The 27,947-nt window shown below is 41.6% G+C and overlaps 1 protein-coding gene across 1 annotated transcript in view; it reads right to left on the bottom strand.

Annotated features, from left to right (window-relative positions):
• The window catches only part of CREB5 (cAMP responsive element binding protein 5), a 215,814-nt gene that overhangs the window by 46,710 nt on the left and 141,157 nt on the right, over positions 1-27,947 (bottom strand). The window contains exons 5-6 of the mRNA XM_009325703.1: positions 23,867-23,993; positions 21,605-21,715 (exon numbers count right to left, since the gene is read on the bottom strand). Of these exons, the coding sequence (XP_009323978.1) occupies positions 21,605-21,715; positions 23,867-23,993 (238 nt within the window). The remainder of the gene's footprint in view (positions 1-21,604; positions 21,716-23,866; positions 23,994-27,947) is intronic.

The following is a 27,947-nucleotide window of genomic DNA, read 5'->3' on the forward strand; positions in this document are numbered from 1 at the left end:
GAGCACATGCAAACATGCACCAAGAGAAGATAGAAGATGATTGATTTAAAAAAAAAAACCTGAGTCTGATTCTCAGCAAGTGTAAACTGGTGTTGCTGAAGTCAACATAGCTCTATAGATACTAGATTTATTTCTTGCTGAAACTCCAACCCCAAACTCGTAGTAATAAATATGCTATTTCACTAAATGGTTACTGTGTCTCTCCCTCTGTGACTTGCACAATCTTTAACTGTGCATAACTATAGTGATGAACACTACAGAATGTTCCACTGTTGAACTTTCTGAAGCTCGAGGGGTGAGTGCTTACTCACACCACTTGAATCAGTCACCTGGCTGGGGAGCCTTGGCTGCCCCTAGTCCTGTGGTGCCACCAGAGAGCCATTCAGAGAACCTAGCTTTAGGCTGTAATTAGCTCTTAACCTAAGTGCTCCATTAACACTATTAGGAGCTTTGGCTCCCAATTTAGACAAGTGTCTCAAATCGGGCTATGTAAATAAACCCCAGAGAGCTTCCGTACCTAGACCTGACACTCCACCAATTTCAAATGAAGAAGATGAGCAATTAAATCATTTTGCACCCTATTTCCTCTGCTCAGCAATTCTCAGCCTTAGCTACCTCCCTGCCGTGTCAACATCTCAGTGTTGATTCTGAACAACTCCATGGGGTATAGTCATTTATGTTGACTATATCTCATGTACTTGGGTGGTTACTACTACAGGGCTTAGGTGGTCTTACTGAATTCTGCTGCCCAGAATTGCTGTATCTCTTTATAATAAAAGAGTTTTTATCACATGTTGCTCTGTACAAGCAATCACACAACACAGCTGGTGGGAGCAAATTGCAGCAAAATAGGACTATTTACAGAAACTGTGACACTTTTCACTGCTCCAGAGTAAGAGCACTCCAGTTTTGCATGGGTGCCCAGTAACACTTAGAGTCTAAGTTCAAATAAACAGATCACAATTTACACACATAGTGCATTCACCATGAAAGCTATTCATGTGTGGCCAAATCATAAACATATTACAAGTAAAAGGAACCATTTAATTTGACTTGGGTAGTCCTAGGGGTTGTTCCCATCACTGATACATAATTTTCTTTGGCCCTCTTCAAGTGAGCCCTGATGCCTTTCTGTGTTCACCTCGCCTTGTTGCACTGTACATGTCTTTGCGAATTCCTGACCTCCTTCAAAGGCCACATTTCTGCCCGTAGATGAGATTGCTCTCAAGTTTCTTCCTTCCCCTTTGAAAGTTTCCCTGTTTTACATCCTTCTTTGATGGTCTTTTACCTTCATCCTCCCCAGCTTGTTAATAAAGACAGTGGAGTGAGTTGAATTCCTGTCCGGTGAGCAGGTCGGGGAGGGACAGAACTGTCCACCACAACTTAGGAACTGAGCTCTGTCAACACTTTAGGCGTTGCTGGCCAACACTGTCTAGGGAATCAGCAAAATATTTTGCCACTCCTCCCTGCTCTCCATCCATGGTAATCTTTTACTCCCTTCCTAACCACAGTCTTGCATCCCTAGACAGCCCCATCAACATCTGGAATCTACGCCATCCTTTGCAGCCAAATCCCAAATAATAATAATGATACGACCAAGATAATGGTTATCTCCCAAATGGGACCCTGATGTCCACGGAGACTAGCACCCAAAGCAGACTGAGGCTGACAACGGCTAAGCACCGATATAAAATATCCTGGGAAAATTACCTCCTGTGATTCACCTGCGAAATTACAGCTCTTATATCTTGCGCTTCCTGCATCTGCAGTTTTCCCACTTACTGTCAGGGAGTGATGGGGTTATGATGAGAGAGGGGAACAGCAGACTTGGACTCTGCCAAGCAGATCTGAGAGGAGATTTTTGCTATAAATTTTCTAGCCAGTTAATTAAACACATCTTTACAGGGATCCGAGTAGCTATTAATCTCAAACCAATGATGTTTAGAATTTTACAAGCAATTTGGTTGGATAATTTACACAGACTCCTTCAGCTGTCTTGCTGAAGCAAATCCACCAGTAGCATTTATGAATTCATGTTTCTGGATGGATTCTGGATCACTCTTATCCCAGAACAGTGACAAGTGTCACAATTTCCGTAAATAGTCTCATTTTGCTGCAATTTGCTCTCACCAGCTGTGTTGTGTGACCGCTCGTACATAGCAACACGTGATAATAACTCTTCTATTACGAAGACAGAGTCACAAAAACCCCTCTTCCTTTCATGTTTGTCAGTGTATGCTGAGGCGCTGAGGGACACCTAACCATGTGGTGTGCATTGCAAACCAGCTCTCCTTCTTCACTGGTTAGTGGGAAACATTGACTAGGTTCCTACACACATTTTGGCATCTGGTAAAGGTTTAAGAATTCCTCATCTTCCACCCAGAGAATCATCTTTCAAATTGAGATGAACTCTCAAAAGATGACAACTCTGACCCAAAAAGCATTTCAAATGCTGCACTTGCAGAAAACTGATTGTTGCAAGATTCCACTGTGATGATTAAGCGAATGTTTGGGAAGACGCTGAAAACTGCAGAAAAGAAAAATTTGGTGTTGTTATTCCATGTAAATTCATCCCTGACAGATTAGATTTTACCCAGTGGCACTTTCAATTACATGCCTCAAATAAGGTTTTAATTTAGGTTTAATAAGACAGTTATTCCATGCTAATTAAATACTAATGGATTATTAAAAACATATTTTCTGCAGGTTTAACAATCCCATAGTAAGCATATCTATCTAAACCTGAATACACATGGTTTTAATCAGTCATTGGAATTAAGTTAAAACATAATTGCTGAAAGTTGAAGTATGTGATCGGACTCAAGAAGACAATTACAGTATGTCTATTACACAAACATGGATTTGATGGAAGATTTAATAGGCAATAATTATATTTATCTGCTAAATAAAGATATTAATTTAAAAGTATTCATATGTCATGTATTAACTGTATTTAAATAAAAAAAGGATATAGAAGAACAAATACATCGCATTAAGCAAACTCATACACAGGACTGGTCAGTAAATTGCATTTCTTTTAAAAATTATTCTCAACTAAAGGACATTTCATTATTCTTAGACACAGATTTTTGCTTAGAAGTAGTATAGTGCATTTTTTATATAGTGTCTGTTAACGAAAATATATCTTTATCACTTGCCAAGAATGATGTCACATTTTTAGTCTTTGGCCAGCTCCTCAGCCAATTGGAGTCTACTTCTGAAGCATGTAAAACTATTTATCTTTCAAAAAATCTGGCAATCTCATTGAACACTTCTACACATATTGATATATTAGGTACCCCTAGCAACCCAGTAAACAGAAAATAATCTGGAGGATTATTTTAACTAATGAGATAATTTTGTAATTACAGGTATTCTAATTAGTATTCGTAAAGACATCCTTAAAAAAAATTGATTGTTTAATGGTGAACCATCCTCTGTTGCTCCAGATCACAGAAGTCACAGTAACAGGCTGCCCCACTGAAGTCCTTACAATGCCTGAGTCCATGCCAAGAGGATACGGCCACCAGAGGAAGCCCTCATCACGATACCTTTAATTAATACTCGGAACTGTAGAATGATAATTACTGAAGCAAACTATATGCACTGAAACTATTACCAGCTTTTTAGGATATTCTTACATTTCTCTGCACTATTGACACAAGCCTGCAAATATAAAGCAATCAAGCTCATCTTTCTGCAACGCAGGGATTACCAGCATTTGTTAATCTAGTCAAACTTTCTGCTCTTGGCAGATCCTCTCAAAATCTTTCGCAGAATGATCAGCTTGGGAAGGGAATAATACCCCTTTGGTTGCACCAGCGCAGAAGTGGAAACAAGGACTTTCACTGCAGGAACCCCCTGTTAAAATACCTTGGCACAAGAGATGCCCAACATAGCAGTCAAAAATTAATCACATCAAAAAGGAAAATTAATTTGGTGGTCTCACTGCATACGCCAGTTGTGAGCACTTTAAAGCTGCTCTCTGGTTCTGTGCAACAGCAGCAGGACAACCACTGGAAAAAAAAAAGGTGTTGCAAGCCAGACTAGAGGTACCTTGGCAGGCTGTGTGGGTGAGCTTGCATTGCTCCTGCCAGCACTACAATTATTAGATGCTATCATCCCCTTGCATTCACTAGTACATGCAAACTTTTAAAACAAACAAGCAAATCAACCACACAATGAAGTAATGGGCTGTTTTGCATCTCTCCTGGCATGGATACAACCTCATTCATCTGATAGCCACGCTACTGAAACCAAAGCACAGAAAACTCAAAGTCAAACAAATGAAAACGCGTAGACTTATTCTTGTACTCACTCTCCCAGACAGCGCAGGAAAGGAGAGACAGTACAGAACATTTGCAGCGGTATCTATGGGATGACAAGCACTTAAAACCATTCCACAGCACAAGCTCAGAGCTAGCACTTGTGCCAAGTTTCAATGACATGCTTCAGTAACACGAATTGCTTACTGTTGGGCTTCATTTAACCATCATGTTTCTAGCAGTTCTCTGAACTACGGATTCTTCTCCCCGAGAATACAAAAGCCCAAGGTATGAGTTCATTGCTAAAGAACGAAAGCATCTCAGCAGCCCAGGCTGCCTGGTGATTTGCTGAGCTCCTCTGCGCCAGCTGTGAGTTTTCTTCTAATTTAACTGTTAAGGTTTAAGCTAAAAAGATTCCACTCGGTGAAGCGCTCTATCTGTGCAAGCATGATCCTAATCCAAGCCAGGAACAAGTCTCCGATAAGATTTTTTTGTTTGTTTAACTGAGGAAAGGTAGTGCTCCTAAAACACTACAGTGTTTGCAGTAAAGACTGAGGTTATTTGGGTTTTGTAGAAACGCTGTGGTTTGGTCTCACCTTTAGAAGAGATGTAACTAGAGTACCTTTTTTTGCTTTTTATGAATCACTAGACAGGCAACAGGCTTTTTCCCACAGAAAGCCACATTTGCCTCAGTGCTCCGAAGCAATCTGTAAAATTTGCCTCTATCGCTGACTAATTATTACTGTTAAGCAAATGTTTTTCTAATGCTTATATCTGATGCCATCAGACAAACTGTAATTTGTGACCAGCCTTTGTATTTGGTAATAGCCTAACGTGGCGGAGTCAGAATCCATTCATAAGCTCTGGCAGGCAGCTCCAGCCTCCTGTGCAAGGAGCAAAGATTAATGCGGACATTGTACTCGGGGTGGCCCTCATACTGCGAACCCCCCCATGCTTTCAGCTTCATTTACGAATCCAGAAATCTTTTACTTCTTTGCTCAGGAGGAAAACTGTTAGTGAATTAAAGCAGTGATATTTGTAAAGAAACTTAACCATATAAGACATCCCTGATTTTTACATTTTTTACGCATAAACTAGGATATTCATCCTACTTAATTTAAATTGTATGCCACTAGCTGTTCCCTATCGCCAAAAATGCACTGGGACAAATTTTTGATTGGAATGTGACTGGCAGGGGTGGGAAAGGAAATGTTCCAACTTAGTAATGAGAATAATGCCTAAATGTGAAATAGTAGCATATTCCCAGAAAACAATTCAGAACTGATGAAATTCAGGCATATCCTTTGCTCTATCTTCTTCGAAACAGGCAACCCTGTAGTAAGACGTACTGTACTTTCCTACATTTCCAGTTTGCGCTTTGTGTTGTTAGCTAACAGTTTATTTCTGGCTTTTTGAGGTGGTTTAATTTATGTCATACTTTTCATCCTAAATATTTGTTCCTGATTGCAAATTTCTCTTTTGACACTGAAGCTCATGCTGATAGGGAAAAGTAATTTAATTGAGCAATTTAAGACTTGATTCCCCAAACTACTTGAGCATCTGCTTAATTAGATGCTGAAATCACACTATGAAAAAGCACAAAGACTCATAGTCTAACTGTGAACTGGGATGTTTATTGTCTGGGTTCTCTACGTTTTAATTTCACTCTATATCTGCCATCTATTAGCCAGGCACAATATGTAAACATAAGTAAACATTACCTAAATTGAACTGTAAATACAACACAGAATTATTCTGAATTAATTAAAGTTTAGTAGATTGCAAGAAAATTAAGATATCCTGAGAATACGATGCTTAAACTATCCATGCCTTTTGGATTAATTAATTTAGCTTAAAAGCAAAACAGAGATAGCATATCTCTTGCAGAGCTCATCAATGACACCAGACAGACTACCCAACCAACAATGTCTTCAATAGCATCTTCTTTTACTGAAACAAAAAGACTGAAGAAAAAGAAGGCATTCAACTCCACTCCTCCTTCTATATAGAAAATATATATTCTCAAAATGCACATCATTTGGAAGGAAATTGTCAGGAAATTATGAGTTTGTCCATAATTTCTTAAATTATGTGTTTGTTCATAATTCCTTTATATGCGGAATTGACAGGAGTTACACTAGTGTAATAAATTTACTTTTTCTCTTCTTTCTTCAAAGCAAAAGAAGTTAAATTCCAGTCACAGTTATGGCCTGAGGGAATCTAGGGTTTCACTAACACAATAGCAGTGAGTTTATACAGTCCAAGACACCCCAGGAAAGCCATGAATAAATGTCAAAATATCCTATTTCTCTACTGTGTATGTTTCTCTATCTCATAGTAGCTGTATTTCAAGTAAACTTCATTTACAGGTTCCCATTCCTTTGAACTCAGTTTGCATCACCAGAAGTGTATCTGTAAAGTCTAGAGTCCTCTCTGGTTGTCCTACTGCATGCACACCCCCAACAGCCCCCTGCCCCGGCACATTAAGACTCCCTCCACCCTAAACAGCCTCCTCCGAGGGTGGGGAATCTTTCCATTGCTCAGGGCAGAGTTTGGGAGGCCAAAAAACCCCTCACACCTTAGTACTATGCAAGAATAATGCCTAAAGAAGTAATAGCTGCATCCCCCATGGCCACATGAGATGACATCACGGGTCCTTCCAGAGCCGGAGCTGCCGGTTCCCCTGGGCCCCGCCGATTCAGAGGTCTTCCTGAATTGAACATACAAGTGATTTCTGCCCTCCAAACATCACAAAAACCATTAATCATGACCTCATGGTACACACAAGGAGGAGAAAGAAAGAGAAAGTGTCAAACTTATCTTTTAAGTGCCTTTCGCTCTTTCCAAGTATTTCTAATAGAGGCAAGACATTTCTTCAGTGCCTACTTCTCCACTTTGGTGATTTTAGCAATCCCCAAAGAGACTATATATATATATATGTATGTATATACATACACATGTTATTATAGAACGAAAGGTAAGAGGACTGATCTAAATGCATCAGAAGTCAAGAAAGCTGAGGTTTTAAGCCGATGAGGTGTCAAAGCCTGCTCAGCATTTACATGCTGTCAGAGCAGAGCACAGAGTATGGACCTGCTCGGGAGCAGAGACGGGGAGAAAAATGAATCTGGGAGGACCACAAGCCCGGTGAAGTTCATAGAAAGGCTCTGTGCATGCCACAGTGCATCAATAGTATACCTTTTGTTAGATGTAATAAAGTCTTGGCAAAGACAGGTGATGACTCAGAAAGCACAAACAAAAATAGAGAGTCTCCAAAAAAGTAAGCAAAAGAACTCCAGCCCGTTTCAAGTTTAAAAGAAATATTACCAAAATCAAAAGCAACATCTGGCAACTAGTCTCCCTACCACCCCAATTTAATTCTGACTGTGCTCCATTAGTGTTCAGAGATGGCTTTAGCAAAGTCCAAGGCCATCAAAGACAGACAGTTCAGAGCTCCTACCCTCAGACAGCTCACAGATCATTTCTCCCCTAAGGAAGCTTCTGAATATAGAGCAGAAACACCCTCTATGAAATTTCCAGAATGGAAACCAAAATATTTCTCTGAGGATATTTTTCCTCTACTCTTGGGCTGGTAATCTGATGTGCACCTTCTCGCTTGAACTTTCTTCTCCTGGGCACTGGCATGGGCACAGCCTCTTGGGTTGCTGACCCTGCAGATGGTCTCAGAGCAGCTGGGGTGGCTGGCTTACCTCTGAAGGCAATTCAGGCAAATCTGATTTATTTTGCATTTTAAACAGGCCACGAACATGGACACGAGGAGCTACCGCATCTCAGCTGAGGGAACAGATTAGGCTGTTCAGCCTCCAACCTAAGAGCGTGTCTGACTGTGCCTTAAGGAGAGCGCTCCACCGCACTGCATGGATGAGCACTGAAAACCCGAGACTCTGCGGGTGCTGTTAGGAGCTGACACAGGAGGCGTTAGCCTTTCCTGTGCTGTTGGGTCTCATGTTGCAAAAGGGTGTGGAGGTGGCAGGCAATGTGGAAAGTAGTGGTCAGTGTTGGGCGTTTTTCATCTCCTAAGCGTTGCTAATGCATGGTATTGCAAGCAAGGTCAAATACATGAAGTCAAAGCACATCGTTTCTATATGTTCTGGAGGGGGCTTTTACAGTTACCCGAACTGAAAATGTGGCTTTTCATAGTCATTTGAAGAAAACAATACAAATACTACTAATAACTTAGAGTCATCAAAAAGTACTAGGCTATTAATATATCACAGTGACATGTCTCAGTAAGGCTTTGGAGACAGAAAGAGAAATACCAGTGGAAGACAGTCAGGTTTTATGGTGGTGGTGTCCCTAGGCCAAATCCATCCTTCGTGAAACTGTGCTGACACCATTAAAGACACCCCAAGGATGAATTAGACTCATTACATCTTACGTTACATAATGAGATCTGTATAGGGGAATTTCTTACACTCTTACTGCTACAGATTCTACTGTTAAATAGGATTTGTACATTCCTAACTTAAAATGAAGTTTCCAAAGTATTTTAAGGCATACATCACCTAGACTACATAAAACTAATTTATGAAACAAGTTTCCAAAACATACATGCTTCGGTCTGCGGCCCGGGCTGTTTCACAGCATCTCTATGTGCTGTTAAATTGCGGCCATAGTCCCACTCAGGACCAGACTGCACTTCCCAGCTGGAAGAAGTGAGCCCTAAGAGATGAGAACATAAAAAGCTGCTGGTACCTTGTGATCTCCAGAGAACAAAAAGCAAGTACTGTCCCCATGGCCAACAATAAAATGAGCCATTCACACACCAAAATACTCTTCCCGGCAAAGCCGTCTGAAGCCGTCTTCTTTTAGGTACCGGAGAAATAAAATGCAAGGCACAGGACTTGTCATTCCCACTATGGGTTAAACCTGGGTAAAATGAGGTACGCCCAATGAACCTGAAGGAGGAGTTGAAGTAAGACTGCCTGTACGGTCGCAAGATCTGTGCTGCTTTTGAGCCTCCAGAATAGAGCTCAGCTTGACATTGAAAAGCTTTGTAGAGGTTGGTCACTCTCTCAAACTTGACACAGTCATAAATCCAAGGCACTGTGCAGCCAGGCACAGAGTTGTTTTTTTTCCCAGGATGAGAACACATCTGAAACAACACGCTCAGACAGTATGGTATTATTTACTTACAGCTGAGCTTAGGAGATCGGGTAGCAGCCTCAGAAATTATCCCAATTATTTGAAATTGCAGTATAGTGTAAGAATTCTGTCAGGAGAGAGGAGTGCAAGAGACAGAGCAGTGGGAAAAATTAAGATTTTTTTTTAATAAAGCAAAACGAACCAAGGCAAGTATTCAAAAATAAGTTACTAAAAACCATTTTATAAACTAGCTTTAAAATCTCTTAATAGCATTAGCTTACCTTCTGTTGTGTCTGAAGAAATATATATGAACTAATAATGTTCTCATGAGATTTCATTACTGAAAAGGCTCATTAGAAAAGGCATTAAAATACTAATTACCTCATAAACTATTTAGTTGTGTACCCACTGGGATAGTACTTACGAGTGCTCAAGCTCTTCATAGATCCAGCTAATCAATTAATGCTCATTACAACCAGAAAGAGTATGCAGACTGCAGCATGCAGGAGAAATAAATAAGTCAGAGGTTAGCAAAGAAAGTGACTTGGCTGTAATCGAGCCTTCCTTTGTAACGCAACTGTTGTCTGCTACCATTTAATTTTAATCAGCCTTTTTGGTACTTCTGGTAACGTGACCCTTCTCGTCTCAAGAATCTCAGCTATTGTTATTGCTCCTTGAAGTACATAATTTATTATGGGAGATACATCAAATGCCATGTGGAGATTCAAGTGGACAGGTACAGTGTTCACTGATACCATGCTAACATTACCTACTGGGTGTGTAAATGAAGAGGAGAGGGACTTGGGGGTGTGTCTTGTGTGGTTTTCTCCTTCAAAGAAGAAAAGCTGCCACAGAGACACAGATGCATTGCCAGCTTTCCTGCACGTGCTCCCCAGAAAGCAGAGCCCAACACCAGTGCCTACCATCCACCAAGACGTGGGAAGGGGCAGAAGACATCTACCGGTGAAAATAGGGCTCTCACGGTGTTTTACAAACACTGTGGGGGAAGGGGTCTTGCTTTATGCCCCGCAGAGAGGGCACATACGCTCCTTCACTTCAGGAGCACCAGGATTGCAGACCCTCTCTCCTCACTGGACATGGCTGCCCAGTATTCACATCTCCTGGAGCCTGGATGGAGCCTGCTGGGCTCCTCTCCATGCCTTTTGCCGAGGCTCCTGCAGGGAGACTGCTGGCATACATGCTGTCACCATTAGCCTTGCGTGGATATTGGTCCATCACTTGTGATGCTAACATCCCACTGAGAAACAAAGGACGGAGATCGACCTGCAGGCAGCCCACGACCTCAGGCAAATGCCATTTCCCAGCCACGTGCACATCATGATTTCTCCTGTCCTGTAACAGCAAGGAGGCTGGCAGCATGTTTCTGAAAGAAAGACACTTTGGGAAATGTAGTTCTCAGCACGATCTACAGCATCTCTGCTTAAAGACATCCAGGACTTAATCCTGGTTGCTTATCATCTCCTTCACACATGCAACTCAAGAGAGCTTCAATTCTGCTTGAGACCTTAAAAAATCTCTGCAGAAAAATCTTACATGCTCCAGAGAAATGCATGTTCATGGTCTCTGTTGTTTTCACTGTGGAGGGGACAAACCAAAGATGGGAACTAGTAAAGTGACGAACTCTAGAGCTACTTCATCCAGCTGGTCATTGCCCAGGTTGTGGTGGTCAGGAGCCCTAGGGCTAGCCTAGCTCCTTCTCTAGGAGGAAAGTACATGCTGGATGGGTACTACAAGTCACAGCTATGTTATTTATATTTTTGTGGGCAGTATTAAACTAGCTTCATATATACCAGTTTTACTAAGACTAGTATAAACACATCTTGAATTTTAAGTGTAGAAGAAAGGGAAGTTTTACTTTCTAAAATCTTTAAAATGGGATCAAGCTACCTTGTTTTCTGAAATAAAGGATTTGGGTATCCTTGGACAATCCCAGTAACCACAAATTTCACCAAGGGCAATTCATTCCTATTTTAATTCTCAGCAGTGATGCATTTATATACCAGTTTTCACATAAACTCTACATTACCTCTGGGAACTCTTTATTCAACTAATTCAGACATTGTTTGGATCAAATTTCCAATCAAGCTAGTCCACCACTAACATCAGTTAGAAGACTGACAACTCTCTGGAAATTGATGTAGCAGAACAAATTTCCCATTCTTCATGCAAATGGTAGTCATCCTAAATGTTAGTAAGTGATTTTTGGATAATACAGATGGATTTTCAGTTATTTATTGTTCTTCAACATTCTAAAGTATTTCAGGAAAAGTGGTTTCTTAACAAAAGATAAGGCATTGCACAAATAAATAGATGGACAAAGTTAGCCAAATAGGCATAGATAAGATTATGCTTGCACAGTAAAAGTGCATGGAATGAAGAAGAAAAAAAACCCCACCAAAACCACAGAAAAGAAAAAAAATTAAACACATGCACATGTGCACCAACACGCACACCTGCAGACATTTGACCAACAAAGCTGGAGCTCTTCAGCTTGTTAGCTGTTACTATTGCCTACCACTGCCTCTTGTTTAAATGAAGTACTCAGTCCAGATTTCGTACACATCCAGATATTAATGTTTTGGCAGGATTTTTTAATTTAGGAGGATTCCTAGAAGATTAAGTTAGAGAAATATCTGTTACAAAAACCCAAATACATAGTTTTCTGTGACGCGCGCACACACACACGCTGCACACCAACACCAGCCTTCAGAGCAGCTGTACATGTCCATCAGACGGAAAGCAGATCAGGACTTCACCCACCCTTACCCTGGGTATCTCCTGCCTGCTACGTTGGCAGCCAAAACGAAGTTCACGCTTAACCTCATGCTAAAGAGCTTCTGTTAACAGTCGGGGAACACAGTCCATCCTCTTTACATATATTTCTCCTGAACCACAAGCAGCACATAAAGCAGACTCTAGTCAAATCCAGTAATGATGCTAGGTATTTTGGGAAGAAAAAAAAAAGCAAAAAGTTGGCACAGTAAGGCAAATGTCATACTTCGGTGTATAGTGGTGTTCTGTCAGAAGCCAGACATATTAAAAATATTTACATAATTTAAAATAATTTGTACAGGTCTAGTAAAGTCTATTTTGGGCTTTGGGCTTTAATAAAAGTTTAAACATTTGCTAGATCCCATTGGACTTCATGTGTAACCTTGGCATTTGAGGGCAGTATTGAGGATATGCCATTACTAAACTTTTCATATTAGTATGAGTGTGAACTGAAATACCATAATAAAAATATAACAATATTTCTTGCGACTGGAAAACAGCCCTGGACTTTGTATGTATTTCCAGATGGGAAACTAAAAATGTACTCAATGTTTGCACATGTATACTGAGAGTTGGCTTTTAGTCTAATTTAAACATTTCAGAATAGTGTGGCCTAAATATAACAACATGAATCATCCATCAGTTTCAAAGAAATATCTAGCAGTTTTTCATTATGAATCATTACGGACAGGTACCAATACTGTCACTGACTGATATAGGAGAGTCAAAAACTCCTGGTGATTGCTTGGTATAATGAATCAATTATAAAAAAACTCCTGATATTATTTTGGGGCTTAGAGAAAATAATTTATCTTTAAATATTATGTAATGAACATCTCTAGGAAGCAGAGTTGAAAAATTAAGTCAGAAAGAGTTCATATAAGATGCTGGAAGAGTTGGCAAAACACCAGTGTGCAAAAAGAAGAGGCAAATATGTACTGTATTCTAAATAAAAGAATAACATTAAAACCCAAAGCCAAAACCAACAAAATGCTTACCTGGCAGTATCAAACTGTGGAAGGGCCAGAGCTTGCCTAAAGGAAAATTCTGAGATTCAGAAGTATAAACTAGGTCCTCAGTTGATGCAAAAACCACACAGTTCCTTTGAAGTCAATGAATTTATACAGGTTTACAGCAGCTGAGGATCAGGGCTAAATTTTAAAAGTAATCTTTGACTATACCAAATATGTTGCCTCTGATTTTTTAAAGCTAAAGGAGTGTGAAATTCTATTTTAAGCTGCTTATGGGGCTTGTTTCCTTTCTGAACACTTATTTTGAAAAATTAAAACAGAGGAGAGGAGAGGAGAGGAGAGGAGAGGAGAGGAGAGGAGAGGAGAGGAGAGGAGAAAAGTTGAGCTGCAGCGAAAAGGTGGCTATTTTGTTTTAAATCATTTCCAGTAGACCGAAAAACAAAGCTACAGGAATCCTGGCTGCTGTTTTTCTATTTTACAAAAGCTTTCTTTTTTTTTTTACAACATAATTTTAAGACCAAGCTTTCATGAATGAAAATGTAATATAACGAAGGTTAACAATCCTAAATTAAAGTACTTCCACACTGATACTGTTACTAAATGAAGAATCTGATACTACCTTGAAATAAGATTTTTAGAACATTTTTCAATATGGTAATGAGTTGGTTTCAGTGTGATTTTAATACATAAAATAGGAGAAAAAATAGCACATCCATGACTAGAAGAGGGAGGTTTTGCATAAATTAAATTCTATTCCTAAAAGACTGACAGTCGTTTAGTCACATCTTTAAAGTTCATCTTTAGCTGGTCAAAGTCCATGTTCCCCCCGCCTCTGCAATACTAATGGGAAATGATTCCAGTTATATCAAGTATTTTGCTGTCTTCTTTGTAACATAAGTCACTTAAAATGGGGTAAACTATCTAAAGCAGCGTAACTTGGAGGTGCCCACATTGCCAGAGAAATTGCAATCAGTCCTCAAGCACATGATAAAACAAGCTGTGAGTAAAGACTGCTCAGGTCCCCTGGGGGGAGTCCGGTAGGGTGGCCTACGCAGTAATTGTAGTATAAGGAGGATACAGAGCGCAGAGGACACGACCAACTACACTACATGCCATGCAGCCTGACTACAGAGCACATTTGGGAAGATTATTCATAGCATTTCATACACTAAAACCTCAGATAAACATTACTGGCCAGCAATTTGCTAGTAAAAACCACAAGCAGAGCAAAGTTTGCTGCATAAGTGTTTCCAGGGTGGGAGACCCAGCCTGTCCCAGTTTTTAAATTACCTCCTTGATAACTCTCTGAACATAAATAAGAGAAGTTGCACTAATGAACATCTGGAAGACAGTATATAACCCTCCCACCGCTGAAAAGTGTCACCAGCCATATCTGACAGAAGAAACAACAAATGCTGTGAGCATTTCCTCAGACTGAACACAGCTTTTAGCAGTATTTCAAATATGCCTGTGATCTTAGAAGGAGCTCTACAGGGGTATTCGTTAGTCCTGGTTTGGATATGGTTGACATTATGTGAAAGTAAGTGCTCTCCTGAGATTTCAGTGAAAGCCACGATGCCAGAGAAGCTGATCTCACAAGGCTTCCATCATCTCGGATGACAGAAGTCTCAGAAGATCAGTTAATTTTTGTCATTCTGAGCCAAAATCTCATCAGTAAAGTTCAGGAAATTTCAGAGGCATTAAATCCAAACACAAACTGTCACCTTCATTTGGAGTTGAATCCTAAATTTGAGTCTGCACCCGCTGTAAGCTTGAGGAGTTCAGAGTCTCCCCATTCTTTCTCTAGTCCTGAAAAAATACTATATTTCGACAATTATATTGATATTACCAATATTAATAATTAATATAAACTTGAAAAAAATACATATACATAAATTGTACTCAGGCAGAAGTTGTGTTTTCTGGAGGTGGCAGCCAGAAATTCCTCTGTGCTTGTTTCAGTTCTTCCACTGACAAATTGTGTGGCCTCTAGTGAGTCACTTCACTTTTCTTAGTTCAACAGTCTAAAATTATTTATCTCACAGGAATGCTATCATAATTAATAAACTGCTTCATTAGCTACTGTATAGTTTTTAGAAAATGCTTTTTAAGCCTGTCCATAAAGAAGAGATTTATTGCCGTGAGATTTTTGCTTCCAGCTCTTGTGTCCTCGGTGGTTAAAATATGGAGCTGGTAAACTGTTTAACACCATCCCCTCCGCCCCAAAGCCCATCGCTTGTCATGAGATGCACTCGTACCTCCCAAGCAAACGCCGGGCTTAACGCGCAGCGGCCTGAAGTGCAAAACAACTTTCATTATTCATCTTGGAAATCTTGGAAAGTGAAAGCTGTACAAATTCCAAGCAAAAGACTGAAATATATCTATGCAAAGCAGAACTTCCCTGTAACGCAACCCTGTTTTTATTTTTATAATTTCCTTTTTCCCTGGCTTCACTACCATAAGGACTTGCTTTTACTTGCACGAACTCCCGCTGACACACAACTTTACACAAACAAAACCTTTTCTGGAAGGGATGGTTCAGCACCAAACAAGTCGCCCTCACGTACACAGATGCATCTGACTTAAGTTTCAAAACCTTACAACACACAAAAGCCAGCAGTTCATGTGTTGGGCTAGATGATAGCTACAGCAAGCAAATATTAGGATTGTATTTCAATTATTGCTATGGTTACAAAATCAGGGTGGACACTGGAGGGAAAAGGAGAAAGCGAAACAAATCTACAAAGACCGTAAATTCTCTGAGGAAAGAGAGGGTGGTGGAGAAACAGAAGGAAAGAGAAAGGGTGAGGGCTGGTGGGTGGGGGAGAAAGCGAGGTCATTTTAACACCCAGCTGAATAAAGGCAAACAAAATAATAAAAATCCAAGGTCTTCTAGGGAAGTACTGCTGATAAGATCACCGCAGGATAAAGTGACACAAAGAAAGAAAAATGCAAGGAATTGTTACAACTTGTCTCTGCAACAAGCAACGCAATTTGTATGCACTCGGGAGAAGCGAGATCAAATATTCAACACGTATTTGCAGCAGCTATGAGTAACTGAACTGCCTCGCTTCTCTATTGCACTTATTGAGCCACTGACAGCTTAAGAAGAATTAGTTCCTACCCAGTCTAGTTCATAATCCAGCATTTAGGCATGACGGGTACAAGGTCCTGTTTCAGTAAACAAAACAAAATATGATTAGCTTCACCCATCACGTTAATACCTTAATCCACAGCAAGGCATACTGTCTGCAGGCAAAGCTACTGCCCGGGGAGGATTTTAAAGCGTAGCTCAGGAGCACACTGAAAGGTTGGCTTTGGGGACTTTAAAACACAAGTGCAAATGTAACAGGAGATACAATTTCAGAACAGTGAGGTTTTGTCAACAGTTGCAGAAGCACCATGTTTTTTAACTATTTAACAGTCCCTTCCTTGAAAACATTTCTCAGTTACCGATACAGGAAATGTTGGCACAACTCTTTTTTTTTTTAAATCGGAAGGCTTCACTTGGCACATTTTTTTTTTCTTATGCTGCTTTCATTGCTTTATTGTGAAGGACAAGATGAGAAATTGCTGTTGAAAGCTCTGCAGAGATGCGACATTTGTCTTTCTGCTCAGTAGTCCGGCATCTGTGTGAAGAAAAGCCTTCTGGCCCTGAAGCAATGTGTGTTGCTCTACTAAAGCGACTCCTTTCCCAGCCAGCTTGATAGGAAAACACAGACTTCAAACCATTTATTATATTTAACAAAGTATCTTCAGTCACGAAGTGTTAAGTAGCTAAACCTAGAGCTTCAGTGGCTCTGATCCTGCCCGGACTGCCTGCGCCAGCCTCCTGCCTGAAATCAGTATGGACACCTCGCAGACCTGGGCCCAGAGCTGATACCCAGTGGGATGTCCTTCCCAAGGCCACCAGCTGTCCCAGGATGCCCCTGCTGTTAGGGCAGTGCTCTTGTTTCCGCACCCAACGGCTGCTGCGACGGCTGAGCGGAGTGCCAAGCCGGGGCCAGGGGCAAGAGCTTTACTCCAGCAGTTTCTCCCTTTGCACCAGTTGCACCACCACAGCTCACGGGCACGGAAACACATGTTATTTGTAAAACAAGAAGCAGCAGAAGACTCCATCCAAACGCAGACGCCAATCTGCATCCAAGGAAAGCTGGCCACCTTTGTGGCCGAGCCTTTCCCGCGTGGCTGAGGTGCTGTGTTTCTGGAGAAAGCGAGCAGTGCCTGTCTGACAGCCATACGAAATGCACCCAGGTCCCCGCGGCCAGTCCTGCCTTCCCACTGGGATGGAGAGCTGAGAGCCACTTGGACTGGGATTTTCAAAGCCACCAGTAGGATCTGGACCCTTAACTCTCATTAAGCTGAATAAAAATTAGTGCTGATGACAACTGGCGAACCACAATTTCTTTCACCTCTCTCCTCCTCTGCCAAAGCTGTCCAGCACTCTTAGGTAAATTATGAGGTCCAGTTAATACAGATATTTTACCATTATAATTAGGAACATGCTCATTACTGGTTTATTGTTTTTCTTTTCTGGTATGTTTTCACTCTTACATCTGATAGACGCTTTCAAATTAATTTTCTTATTATTACTGTTCAACCTAGTAATGCGTATAAGGCAAAAACAATAGCCCACAACCCTACATACTTCTGATATGGAAACCACTTCTTTTCTTTTTTTTAAAAGAACCATACAGATTCTGTCAGGAAGGCGGGCACAGCCAAGCCACACATATTTCATTTAAATTGTATAAAACTACGTATCCAGCGAGGGACGGGGGGAGAGGGTAAAAGAAAAAAATTAACAGGTCAAATCGAAAACTGTTTTTTTAAGTTAGATTATTTTCATTGCCAGCCTGCTTTTTATACCTCCTTTCAGGGCTCATAAATCTCTACAGGTGAAGATCAATGCCTTGCAAAATTCAGATAGAGAGGCATCAGCTCCACTGAAAAGACCTGCCTTCATGCAGCCTTCCAGTGGTTCAGTGCACACTATTTATCTTTCACTCCGGTAATCCACTCGGTATTGCACTTCCGAGTTATAAAACTTTGAATACTCCGAAACTGCAAACCAAACTGTATGTAAGCAGTATATTAAGGCAAAGGCACCGCCAACAATTCCGAGTTCATAATATTCTCAGCCTACTGAACCACATGTTAATATGCTACACGTGCTATTCTGCATATTTTTACCATGTACACTTACAGCTATATGTTTCCTCCACTTTCCAATGCAGTATATTTTAATACAAAATCAATGTGTGTTTTTGGTGGGCAGCAGAAAGGTTTTATCCACTCAGCTCTGAATCTAAGACGAAAGCGGTATTGATTTAGATGTTCACTCATTCATTTACTAGGACAGTTTTAAAGCATTAGGTGATAACCTAATTGAGAGGCACACTGTGAGGGAAACTGAGATTGTTGTGATAAATTAAATCAGTTCTGGGATGTCATCTACAATACTTTAATATTTGAAGTAACATTCTCCTGAAAAAATTAAGCCAGGAAACAAGCATCTTGGGTGGCAGAATATGGCTTTCTATAAATGCCAGGTAATACAAGCTGATTAAAATATGAATGAATAAATAAATAAATTGCATATTATAGAAACATTAATGCAACACACATTCTATATGTGTCTGTGTATGTGCTCGTATATGCATGTATTTATCAGACTGGCTTCCATTTCCTACTGCAAACTGATTAGGGACCAATTGAGGGTGTGAATTTTTTGCCACCTATTTGCTTTCTCTAAAAAACCTGGCATCACACAGCATCCATACTTATATTATTTATTCATATTTATTTTACAGAAGCAAATTAAGTCACACGAGTCACCAAATAGTGTTATGACTGCTACATACCAAATCATGCTTGCATTGCTCAGGTACGTACTTTAATGTGCATGAGGCCGGAAGGATTTGGTCTCACATCTGGGTCTCGCATCTAGAGCAGCCTGACCTGCATTCTTTCATGTAGGCACAAAGAAAATGCTGATCCACCTGCCACAGAGTTGGATGGCTGATGAATCAGGCCCAAAGTCCCTCAAACTTCTCCAGATACTGCAGCCATTAGCTGCAAGCAACTTGGATGACTCTGCCTGGTGTTCAACACATACATTCTTCACAGAGTGGGGGGCCAGCCAAAGAGAACATATGCAGTGCTGGATGCACCAGCAGTAATAGCATTAGCAGAATCTGGGGAAATCTGAAATTCCTTCCTAATGCAGGACACAATCCAGTAAGGTACTAAGCACCCTCATTTTCCACTTTTTAAAAAAAGTCACCAGAGTATGCAAAGTCTCATGCTTTGAGCACAAAGCAAAGTGAAATGGTTAATAATAAGAACAAACATGCCTGTAATACAGATGATTCAGATTTAAAATTCATGAACTTACATGTAAGAAATAATTTTGCTCTGAATATTTCCTACATTTTTTCCACTTTGTGTTTATGCAGAGTATTGTTAATAGATTCATATTTTTCAAAGCAGTGGCTAAACGGAGAGGCTTTTTACATTACAAATACACTCAAACAGAAATTAAGTATAAAACTAGAATATAGGATATTAAAAAAAACCCTGCATTTAAAAAGAAGGTCCTGGAGCTCTGAATTATGCCTCTTACTCTTAAGAGTTAATGCATGTGGATTTTTTCCACCTCTGGAAGAGTGGCAGAAAACCCCTGAAAAGTAAAGGGGCTGCTTGTTCACTATACTGTGTTTTGGAACTGATAGCAATTTCTGTCTGAAAGAACCGTGCCTTCATACATTAGGTTTAGGGACAAAACCTGCTTATCCAGATTAAAAAGTAATTTGTATTAATGTACAGTTTCAGCTATTAAAGCACGGAATTCTCACCACATGCACCAATAATTTAATCTTGTTCTTGAGTAGCCTCACACTTCCAGTAAAAAAAGGCAGGGGGTGGCAGGGGGAGAGTAAACTACAGAACCTTTAGTCCCCAAAACAGATGCCAGTTTTAGATTTATTCAGCCAAGGAGTATTTAGCTTGGCTCAGCTACGCTTGAGTTGAAAAAACACTCGCCTATTCCAAAAAGTTTTTAACAAGCTCTGCTGCAGATGCTGTTGCCATTTGGCATGTCACCATCACTGTGTGGTACAGCAGAGAGAGAACTCTTGACCACAGGTTTTCCTTGGCTGGGGGAGCCAGCAGTTTTGGCTATCGCTCTTCTTCTGGCCAACTGGCTGCATGTTTATGGAGTGTGGTTTTAGACGGGGTGTTAACAGAGGTTGGGTTAACAGCCTAACCCAGACCAACAGGGAGGTGAAGGCATGACCTATCCAACCTAAGAAAACAGAGATAGAATAAGCTCGTATATGTTGTTGCTCTTAACCAAGTCTCTTGCATGCACCATACCTACAGACAAGAAGATATTTTTCTTTGCCTCAGGATAGATGACAACAACTTTAAAAGCTGTACCAGTCATGCAAAGTAGAAGTATATAAAAACATGTGGTTGCTTAATCTTTGTCGGCTTGATTTCATTCTCTCACTTATGACAATTTTACCTTGGCGAAATGCCACTGAAAGAAGTTCAATGAAGTTACTCCTGTTTTCCACTATGATGAGATATCTTGAGAGGATAAAAACCCTACAGAGTTAAACTGCAAAATTCTGTCCTCGTATTTCCACTAGCCAGCAAATAGCAGTTCTAAAGCTGAAAAAGGCTAAGTGCTTCTACATTGATGAACTTGGTTCCAGGGATATTAGTGCCGAATACCTCCATGAGAGTGTATATAAAGCTGGGGAAAACTTACAAATGCCCACTTGTAGTTTAGTTTACCTACATTAATCCTACACCAGTAGGATGCCTGAGAAGCCTTGACCTTGTAAGACATACCACAACTTTAAAAACCAGTATGACATTAGACTCATGTAAGTAAATAATTTTTGTCCAAATTCTGACTCTTCTTTTCGATGGCAACACCTTTGTTGCACTCAAGCAAAAGAAGTATCACAGTTTTATATACATCGTTCAGTCTGCTTTTTTAACACTGCCATTACCCTGACACACCACGCGCCTATCCGGAAAAAACAAAGACCATGTACACTCCCTCCACATCAGACACATTTTACTTCACTTTTTATTAACTGACAATTTTCTTTAAGCCAAGTTGTGGACCACAGACACCATCAGAGAACCAGCCAGACCATTCACTTAAATTGTACTAATCTGCACCAAAAATCCTATTTAACAGAGTATGGATCAGATAGCCACCCTTCACTTCAGTTCCCTCTCACCGAGAGTTCAGCTAGGACTAGGAACATCTTGAAAGCTCATAGACTAAACTGACACAAAGGCAATTTACAGCAGCATATTAAAAAAGAGTGTAACATATGACTAAAAATGAAGTAAGCAGTGTCTGGCTACATCCCCCAGTGTGGGTAACCAGTATGCAAGAGCAATACAAGAAATAAAATAATTTTTTTTAAAGTTTTCTCTTTTTACCATTTTGGCTTCTGAATGCATTGGGGGGACTTGAGGTGAAGCACACGGATTATTGAGGTTCGGCCCCTGCATCCCCATGATGTTGGAGTTCATTGACATTTGTCGCTCCATCTTTTAAAAGAAAAAGAAAAAAACAAGGTTTGAAAACGTCTGGAGACATTTGCAAGAATTTACGCTCGGTTTCTATTTAAATGGACTCAGCTTTATTTCTTCAAGTCATGACTAGAAAATAACAATCTGTGTCATGCATTGCATGTGTGTATGCACGCAGGCATGTGTTTCATCAGAATCGGCCCTGAAAACTCACAGCCAATTATAAAGAAAAGGGTTCTTTACTAAACAAATGTAGCAGCCACCCAGGTTTGCGCTTTTTTGTAATGATTTTCTCCCTTTCAGTATAACAACACTCGGAGTTAAGTGGTTTTAAAAGCATCACTGTATAAAGTTGTGGCTTCTCCTGTCAGTGCAGCCCAACTTAGCTTGTTAAAAACATAAATAAAAATCTACAGTCTCGAGTATATGGAAAACAAGTTGGCTCTTTTTCCTTCACTCGGACTGCTCAGCTGAGAAGAGTTTTCCATACGTCTTGTAAGGGAAGCTTTCATGTACTGCTGAGATAGCAAAAAACAAAGCAGAACTCCTCCTGGCTATTCAGAGCATTTTCTGCAAGCTAATCTCACTAGGCTGAGAGGGAGGGATACAATTTTCAAACAAAACCTAACGGCAGTAAGGCCTGGATAAATTAATTTCCTGGAGCGTCTTCCCCGAAAAGAGGCAAGCCCTGTTACACCGCTAGTCATTGGTAGGGGTGGTAAGTAGGGTTATGGTGCTGCTTTCAACCAGGGCTGAGCATCCTGCCTTGCTTTGGGCCAGTCCCCTGAATCTTTGGCTCATACAAGAAAGAAGCTTTTGGATCCTCCTGAGCTCTTCCAAGCAGGGGAGCTATTTTTTACGCCCTGTGGTGAGGTATTGACTCCCACCCTCCATGATCCCAGCAAGAATGGGTGCTGGTCCTGGGGGAGAGGACAATATCCCACTGCCTGCTGGCGGAGAGAAGCTGCCTCTGCCAGGGCCCCTCACCTTCTCCGTGGGGCAGGAGCAGCTCCCACTGCCATCTCCTCTGCAGCCCTTTCAGGAGGGCTGTGGGGCAGGAGCTGCAGCCGGAGCAGCCAGCGCTGATAGGGTCTGTCTGGCCTCCATGCTCATGTCTCCGGGGCTCTCAGACAGAGCACACCTGCTTGTCTGCAAGCAGAGCTGCCCAAAGGGCTCCCCAGCAGCAACCCAAAGCTCCTGAGTTTACACTGAAGCAGGATGTTTGCTCCATTTCAGGTTCCTTAGTAATCATGCCAGAAAAAAACTGCCCACAGTGACATGTCTTTTTTTTTTTCTTTTGTTGAACTTCCTGGTCGATATTCCAGGAGAAACTTATTGACAAGTTACTAATTAATAACTTATTAATGACTGCTCAAATAGCAGCCAAACCTGAATCTTTGTAGCCCTGTGGAATGTCCCCCTTGCTCCAGCAAAGCCAGCACAAGCAGTGCTTTCCTCCTTCCCATGGTCTATCGCTCTCAGGTTGTCTTCCAAACTGAACATCGTGGAATGAAACAGAAACTTCTCCTTTCCCAATCCCCTCTTCCCCATGCCATCCTTACTCATCTCCACCCCTAATCTGCCCAAATGTCTTATATTGAAAGGGTTGTTAGAATCATTTAAGAATTTGAAGCTACAATTGCAAAGCACCCCTTTGTCTCCCAGAAGATGGGAAATATTCCCATCTCTGCGGAAATGAGTGGAAGATGAGCAGCGATCATGACCAAATTCTAATTAAGTGCAAGTTACCAGGCTGGAAAAGTAAGTCACATTTCTTTCTTGTTAGCTGATTATCTCCCACAAACAAGAAGATTACTTAGAGTTCACTGGCATAACTTATGTGCATGGCTTTTCCAGTTTTATCTGACTTCAGAAAAATCTTTTTGTTCCAGCACAGACATACTGATCTCACCTACATGACCAAGTGTGAGAACCAGAAATTGTAGTCTCATGTAAACCGTTTCTAATCACTCTCACACTAATTAACATGCCATTAACTGCACCAGAAATACTCTTGTGTAAGATGCAGCAGTGAAAAAGGTCCAGCTTCCTTAACTCACCACACTTTGATTTTTTAGAAAACCCAGCAGACTTTCACCCCTGCATAGGTTGAATCGAGCAAAAAACCAACCTTCCTCCCCCCCAAAAAACCCAAACCAAAAAACTTACAGGCATGAGTACAGCAGAAGATCCAGGCATGGTAGGGTTGGGCAGGGTGCCAGGCATAGAGGCAGGCATAGGCTGTCTTTGTCGGTTGTGTAGGTGCAGTAGTGAAGACAGAGAACCTGGGACAGGCCTAGGAGAAAAGGAAAGAAAGCTGTCATGGGCTCTGGAGACCAAAACAAGCCTTAATGTGCCAGCCATTGCTAGGCACAGGCGACTCTAGACAAGCAGGTGCAGATAAGCCAACCCAGCATTTGTCCTCTCCTGCATAAATCAGCAGAACGGAAAGTTTTCAAGAAACACATGACTCACCTTCCCTCTACTATTTATCGGTTAAACCACCAGTATAGTTCATCTCATAGAACATGAATGTAAATGTAACAGCCGGTCTCAGTCTATGCACCTCTGCACCTTACAGTGGCCAGCAAAAGACTTCTACAGACAAAGCAGGAAAATTTCCTGGCATGACACATCAGTGCATTGCTGTAAATTCAGCCCTTGGGAACAAAAATATCTGGATGATAGTTTTGCAGACTATGACAGAAAATTAAACACTCTTAAATTAATTTTGAAACTTTATCACCTGTAAATAAACTACTCTAGTATTTCATCTTGCTCTTGATATTCTCTCCTGTGAAACTCTACCAAGCCTTTGTTCCGAAGCAAGGTTCCTGATTTTACCAGTTAGCATGTCACCAGGGCACAGAAAATGGAAAAAAAGAAAGAAAATTAGCAAAATTACATTCAGATTAAGTAGCTTGTAAAGGCAAAAAGTACGGACTATAAAAAAGCAGAGTGAGCTATTTTGGCAAAAGGAGTTCAAAAGATTTAGAAGGATTTTTCTAAGTACAGCACAGGGAAAAGAGTGCATGTGAGAAAGCAGGCCCACTCACAAAGAAGAATCATAAAATCAATGGATTAAACAAAGCTGGGTCTACTCTTTGAAAGTAGCCTTTAAGAATGTGGGTTTGGGAGTTAGTTAAATTAATCAGCTTTTTTTTTTTTTTTTTTTTTTTTTTAGTTTTGAAGAAGGTATGAGTTGCTTGAAGTTTGGGGTAAACATAACTTGTTACCTTTCCAAAAAGCATGAAAATAAGCAAGCTTTCACATGCAGTGCCTCAACAAACATTGCTAGTACAAGTTAGTATGTTCAGTTCTCACAGAGCAGGATGCTCTGCAGTATAGTACACAGTTTACACTGTTGATTAGGCAGGAGAGATACCCCTAAAGGTATGAGAAGGACTGGAGAGAAGGTGGCATAGTCCGGTCTGAACATCAGGGCTGATTTTCAGCCTTGGCAGAAGGATCCTTTGCTTCAGTGATGAATCCACAGCTAGCCACGAAAGCCTCAAAATCAGGCTGGACTGGTCAGGGAAGCAGAGTCATAACCTCAGAGCTGCGAGGGGGAAGACAGTCACTTCTCCCACTTGGTCTGAACCGTGTCACACCAAATGATGGGCCTTTACTTCTTGCCCCTCCAACTGTAAGTGATACTGGCAATCATGAATACATACACCCCTCCTCTAAGTTTAGCTGTCACTTCCATTTATCTAAAAACAAGCAAAGAGGCCAAAGGCTGTGAGCAATGGGATTCACAGACATCCCGTATGGAGGACACCACATCCAGGCTCCCAAAGCGAGGTGCCTGTCTCATGGCAACATGAGCTTCTTCTGACTTACAAGTCTCATCCTCTTCTGCCCAGAGCTCAAATGACCTAATCCCCTCTTCCTTAAAACTCCCCAGTACTTCCCATCCTTGGACTTTCAGTCCTTCAACCCTCCTCTCCTCAGGCCCGTTCCCCCCAGAAACATTTCTGTCCCAACAAATGCCACCTCAAAGTCCTTGCCCTGCCCACTCCCTCATACCCAGACATCCCTGCTCCTCCCACCCCTCTGCCCTCAGCTGCCCTCTCTTTAGCAGCTGCACATGACTGAACCCATCCTTTTGTCTTGGTTCTCCGTGGAGAGAAAAAGCCTGTGTTTTGAAGGATGTTTTAAAAATCCTCCTAGACACATACAGTCTTATTCAGAAGGGGGGGGGGAACCAAAACAACAAATTTATCTCAGATACAGACAAGAAGCTCTTCCTATGCCTCCCTGGTTATCTGCTGATGGAGGAATATGATGTACTTTACATCTTCATACCCCCCCAAAGAAACTCAAGACAATGTCTCCGAAATACATGGTGTAACCCCTGTGAGAGGGTGGAAGAAGCACTGTGAGGGAGCATGAATCAGCTCCTGGGATAGGGGACTCTATGGCCAGCTCAGCACAAGGCTAAGCCTGGGGAGCTGTGGCGGTGGTGTAAGTGGAATGGACGTAGTGCAGGAAAAATGAGCTCAGAAAATATACTTAAAGCACACAGCCCCTGACCCATCCTACTCTCTACTTAAAACACAGCCGCTCCACGTACCAACACTCATTCACACAAGAGGACTGCCAAATCATTAGGACAGGGTCAAAACAGCACGAAAAGCAGATTCAATGATCCTTTGAAAAGAAAAAAGGGAGGAGATACCAGGCTGAACGTGAGGAGGAGAACGATCTCGGTTTGGTTTTCAGAGGCTGTGGTGACCCCCACAAGCAGAGTCCACTTCCCACCGGCCCATCCTCACCGCAACTGCAGTCCTGCAGAGCAGCAGACAACAAGCTCAAAGAGGTCTTCTCTACCTCGTCCTTTGAAGTCCGTGCGACAGCCACCAGACGGAAGGGCTGAGACCCCCACGCTGGGGGGGCTGCGGAACAGAACAGAGTGTGCTGCAGCCCCTGCCGGGGACGCGCCCTAGGTTTCCTCCCAGGAGAGCGGGCAGGGAGGAGTGGGCAGGAAAGGAGAAAGCGCTGGTGCACTCTCACGCCTGACCTGGGACGAGACGGAGGTTTGCACCCACCCACCCGCCGGAGCTCTGGAGCCCTCTGGGTCCACCAGCTTAGACACAGCCTACAGGAATTGCGCTGGCTAACAGGAGCAACGCATTCAATAAAAGTATCACTTGAGTTTTCAGTGGAACCAAAGTAAAACAAGTACCATGACAACAGCCGCCCCCCCTTTATTCATTCTGAGACTGTCCCACATACAGACCCTTTGTACAATTCACCAGTTTCATAATAAGCTTAGGTGTTAGGCTGTTTGACAGAAACTTATTTTGGCCTGACCTATGCAGTTTGTGCAAGTGATTCTCGAGGGACTGCACGGTTTGAGTTTTGGTTATATGTTCCAGAGCGAAAAAAATTTCCAAAATTGCTTTAATGAGTTTGGGAATATGGGACTTGGGCAAAAGGGAATTATTGGTATTTATTAAAATGGCAAAGAAGCTTCCTTGCTGTCCCCAGTTTCACCTTTAATGCTGCTTCGCTTTGGGGGTCTGCATATGCTTTACACTTAGCTAGAGGAAAAAAAATCCTCAGTACTTCAGGTATTTTTTCTTGCTACGCTCTTGCTAGTCTGTTCCCAAGTGCGTTTTTGCAAAGAGGTGCAGAGCAGTCAGAGAAACCTTGTGCTTCAAGGTTGACCCTCTTTGTCGAAAAGCCTGCACCACTGCTGCCACCAATAAAAGTGCTACATAATGCACACCAGATTCCGCTCCCCTTCGGGGAAGCTGACATTAGCCAGTACTCACGGATACTTCTATTGCTTCCACATTGAATACAGGTCATGGATTAGCACGCGCTCGTGTGCACTCGCACAGAGCTCAGGGAACGTGTATGGCACAGAACCGTATAGGCTGAGATACTCAGTTCGTCTAAGACATTTCTTCTCCTTCCAAGGACAACACAATCTCTTTTGTTGTTGCTTTCTATCCTGCAGCAAAGAAAGTCAGTCAGAGTTTATAATTGTTATTTTTAATGTTGGACAAGTCAACTCTGCTCCTCTCTTTGTAAATGCTGAGGAGGTGCTGCCTGCAGCCTGTCAGTCAATATTGCTGACTGAGGGATTTTAATTCCTTGGCACCTGTGTTGCTAAATAAATAGGGTCGTTGGGCAAACAGCCCACAAATAAAGGACAGATAAGATAGAGAACTGGCAAGTGCTCAACCTCACTGAAAATCTGGCCATCCGTGGGGTTTTTCCCAACTTTAAGAATTTTCAT

Source organism: Pygoscelis adeliae, unplaced genomic scaffold (assembly GCF_000699105.1).
Source record: "Pygoscelis adeliae isolate BGI_AS28 unplaced genomic scaffold, ASM69910v1 Scaffold226, whole genome shotgun sequence".
Classification (NCBI taxonomy): domain Eukaryota; kingdom Metazoa; phylum Chordata; class Aves; order Sphenisciformes; family Spheniscidae; genus Pygoscelis; species Pygoscelis adeliae.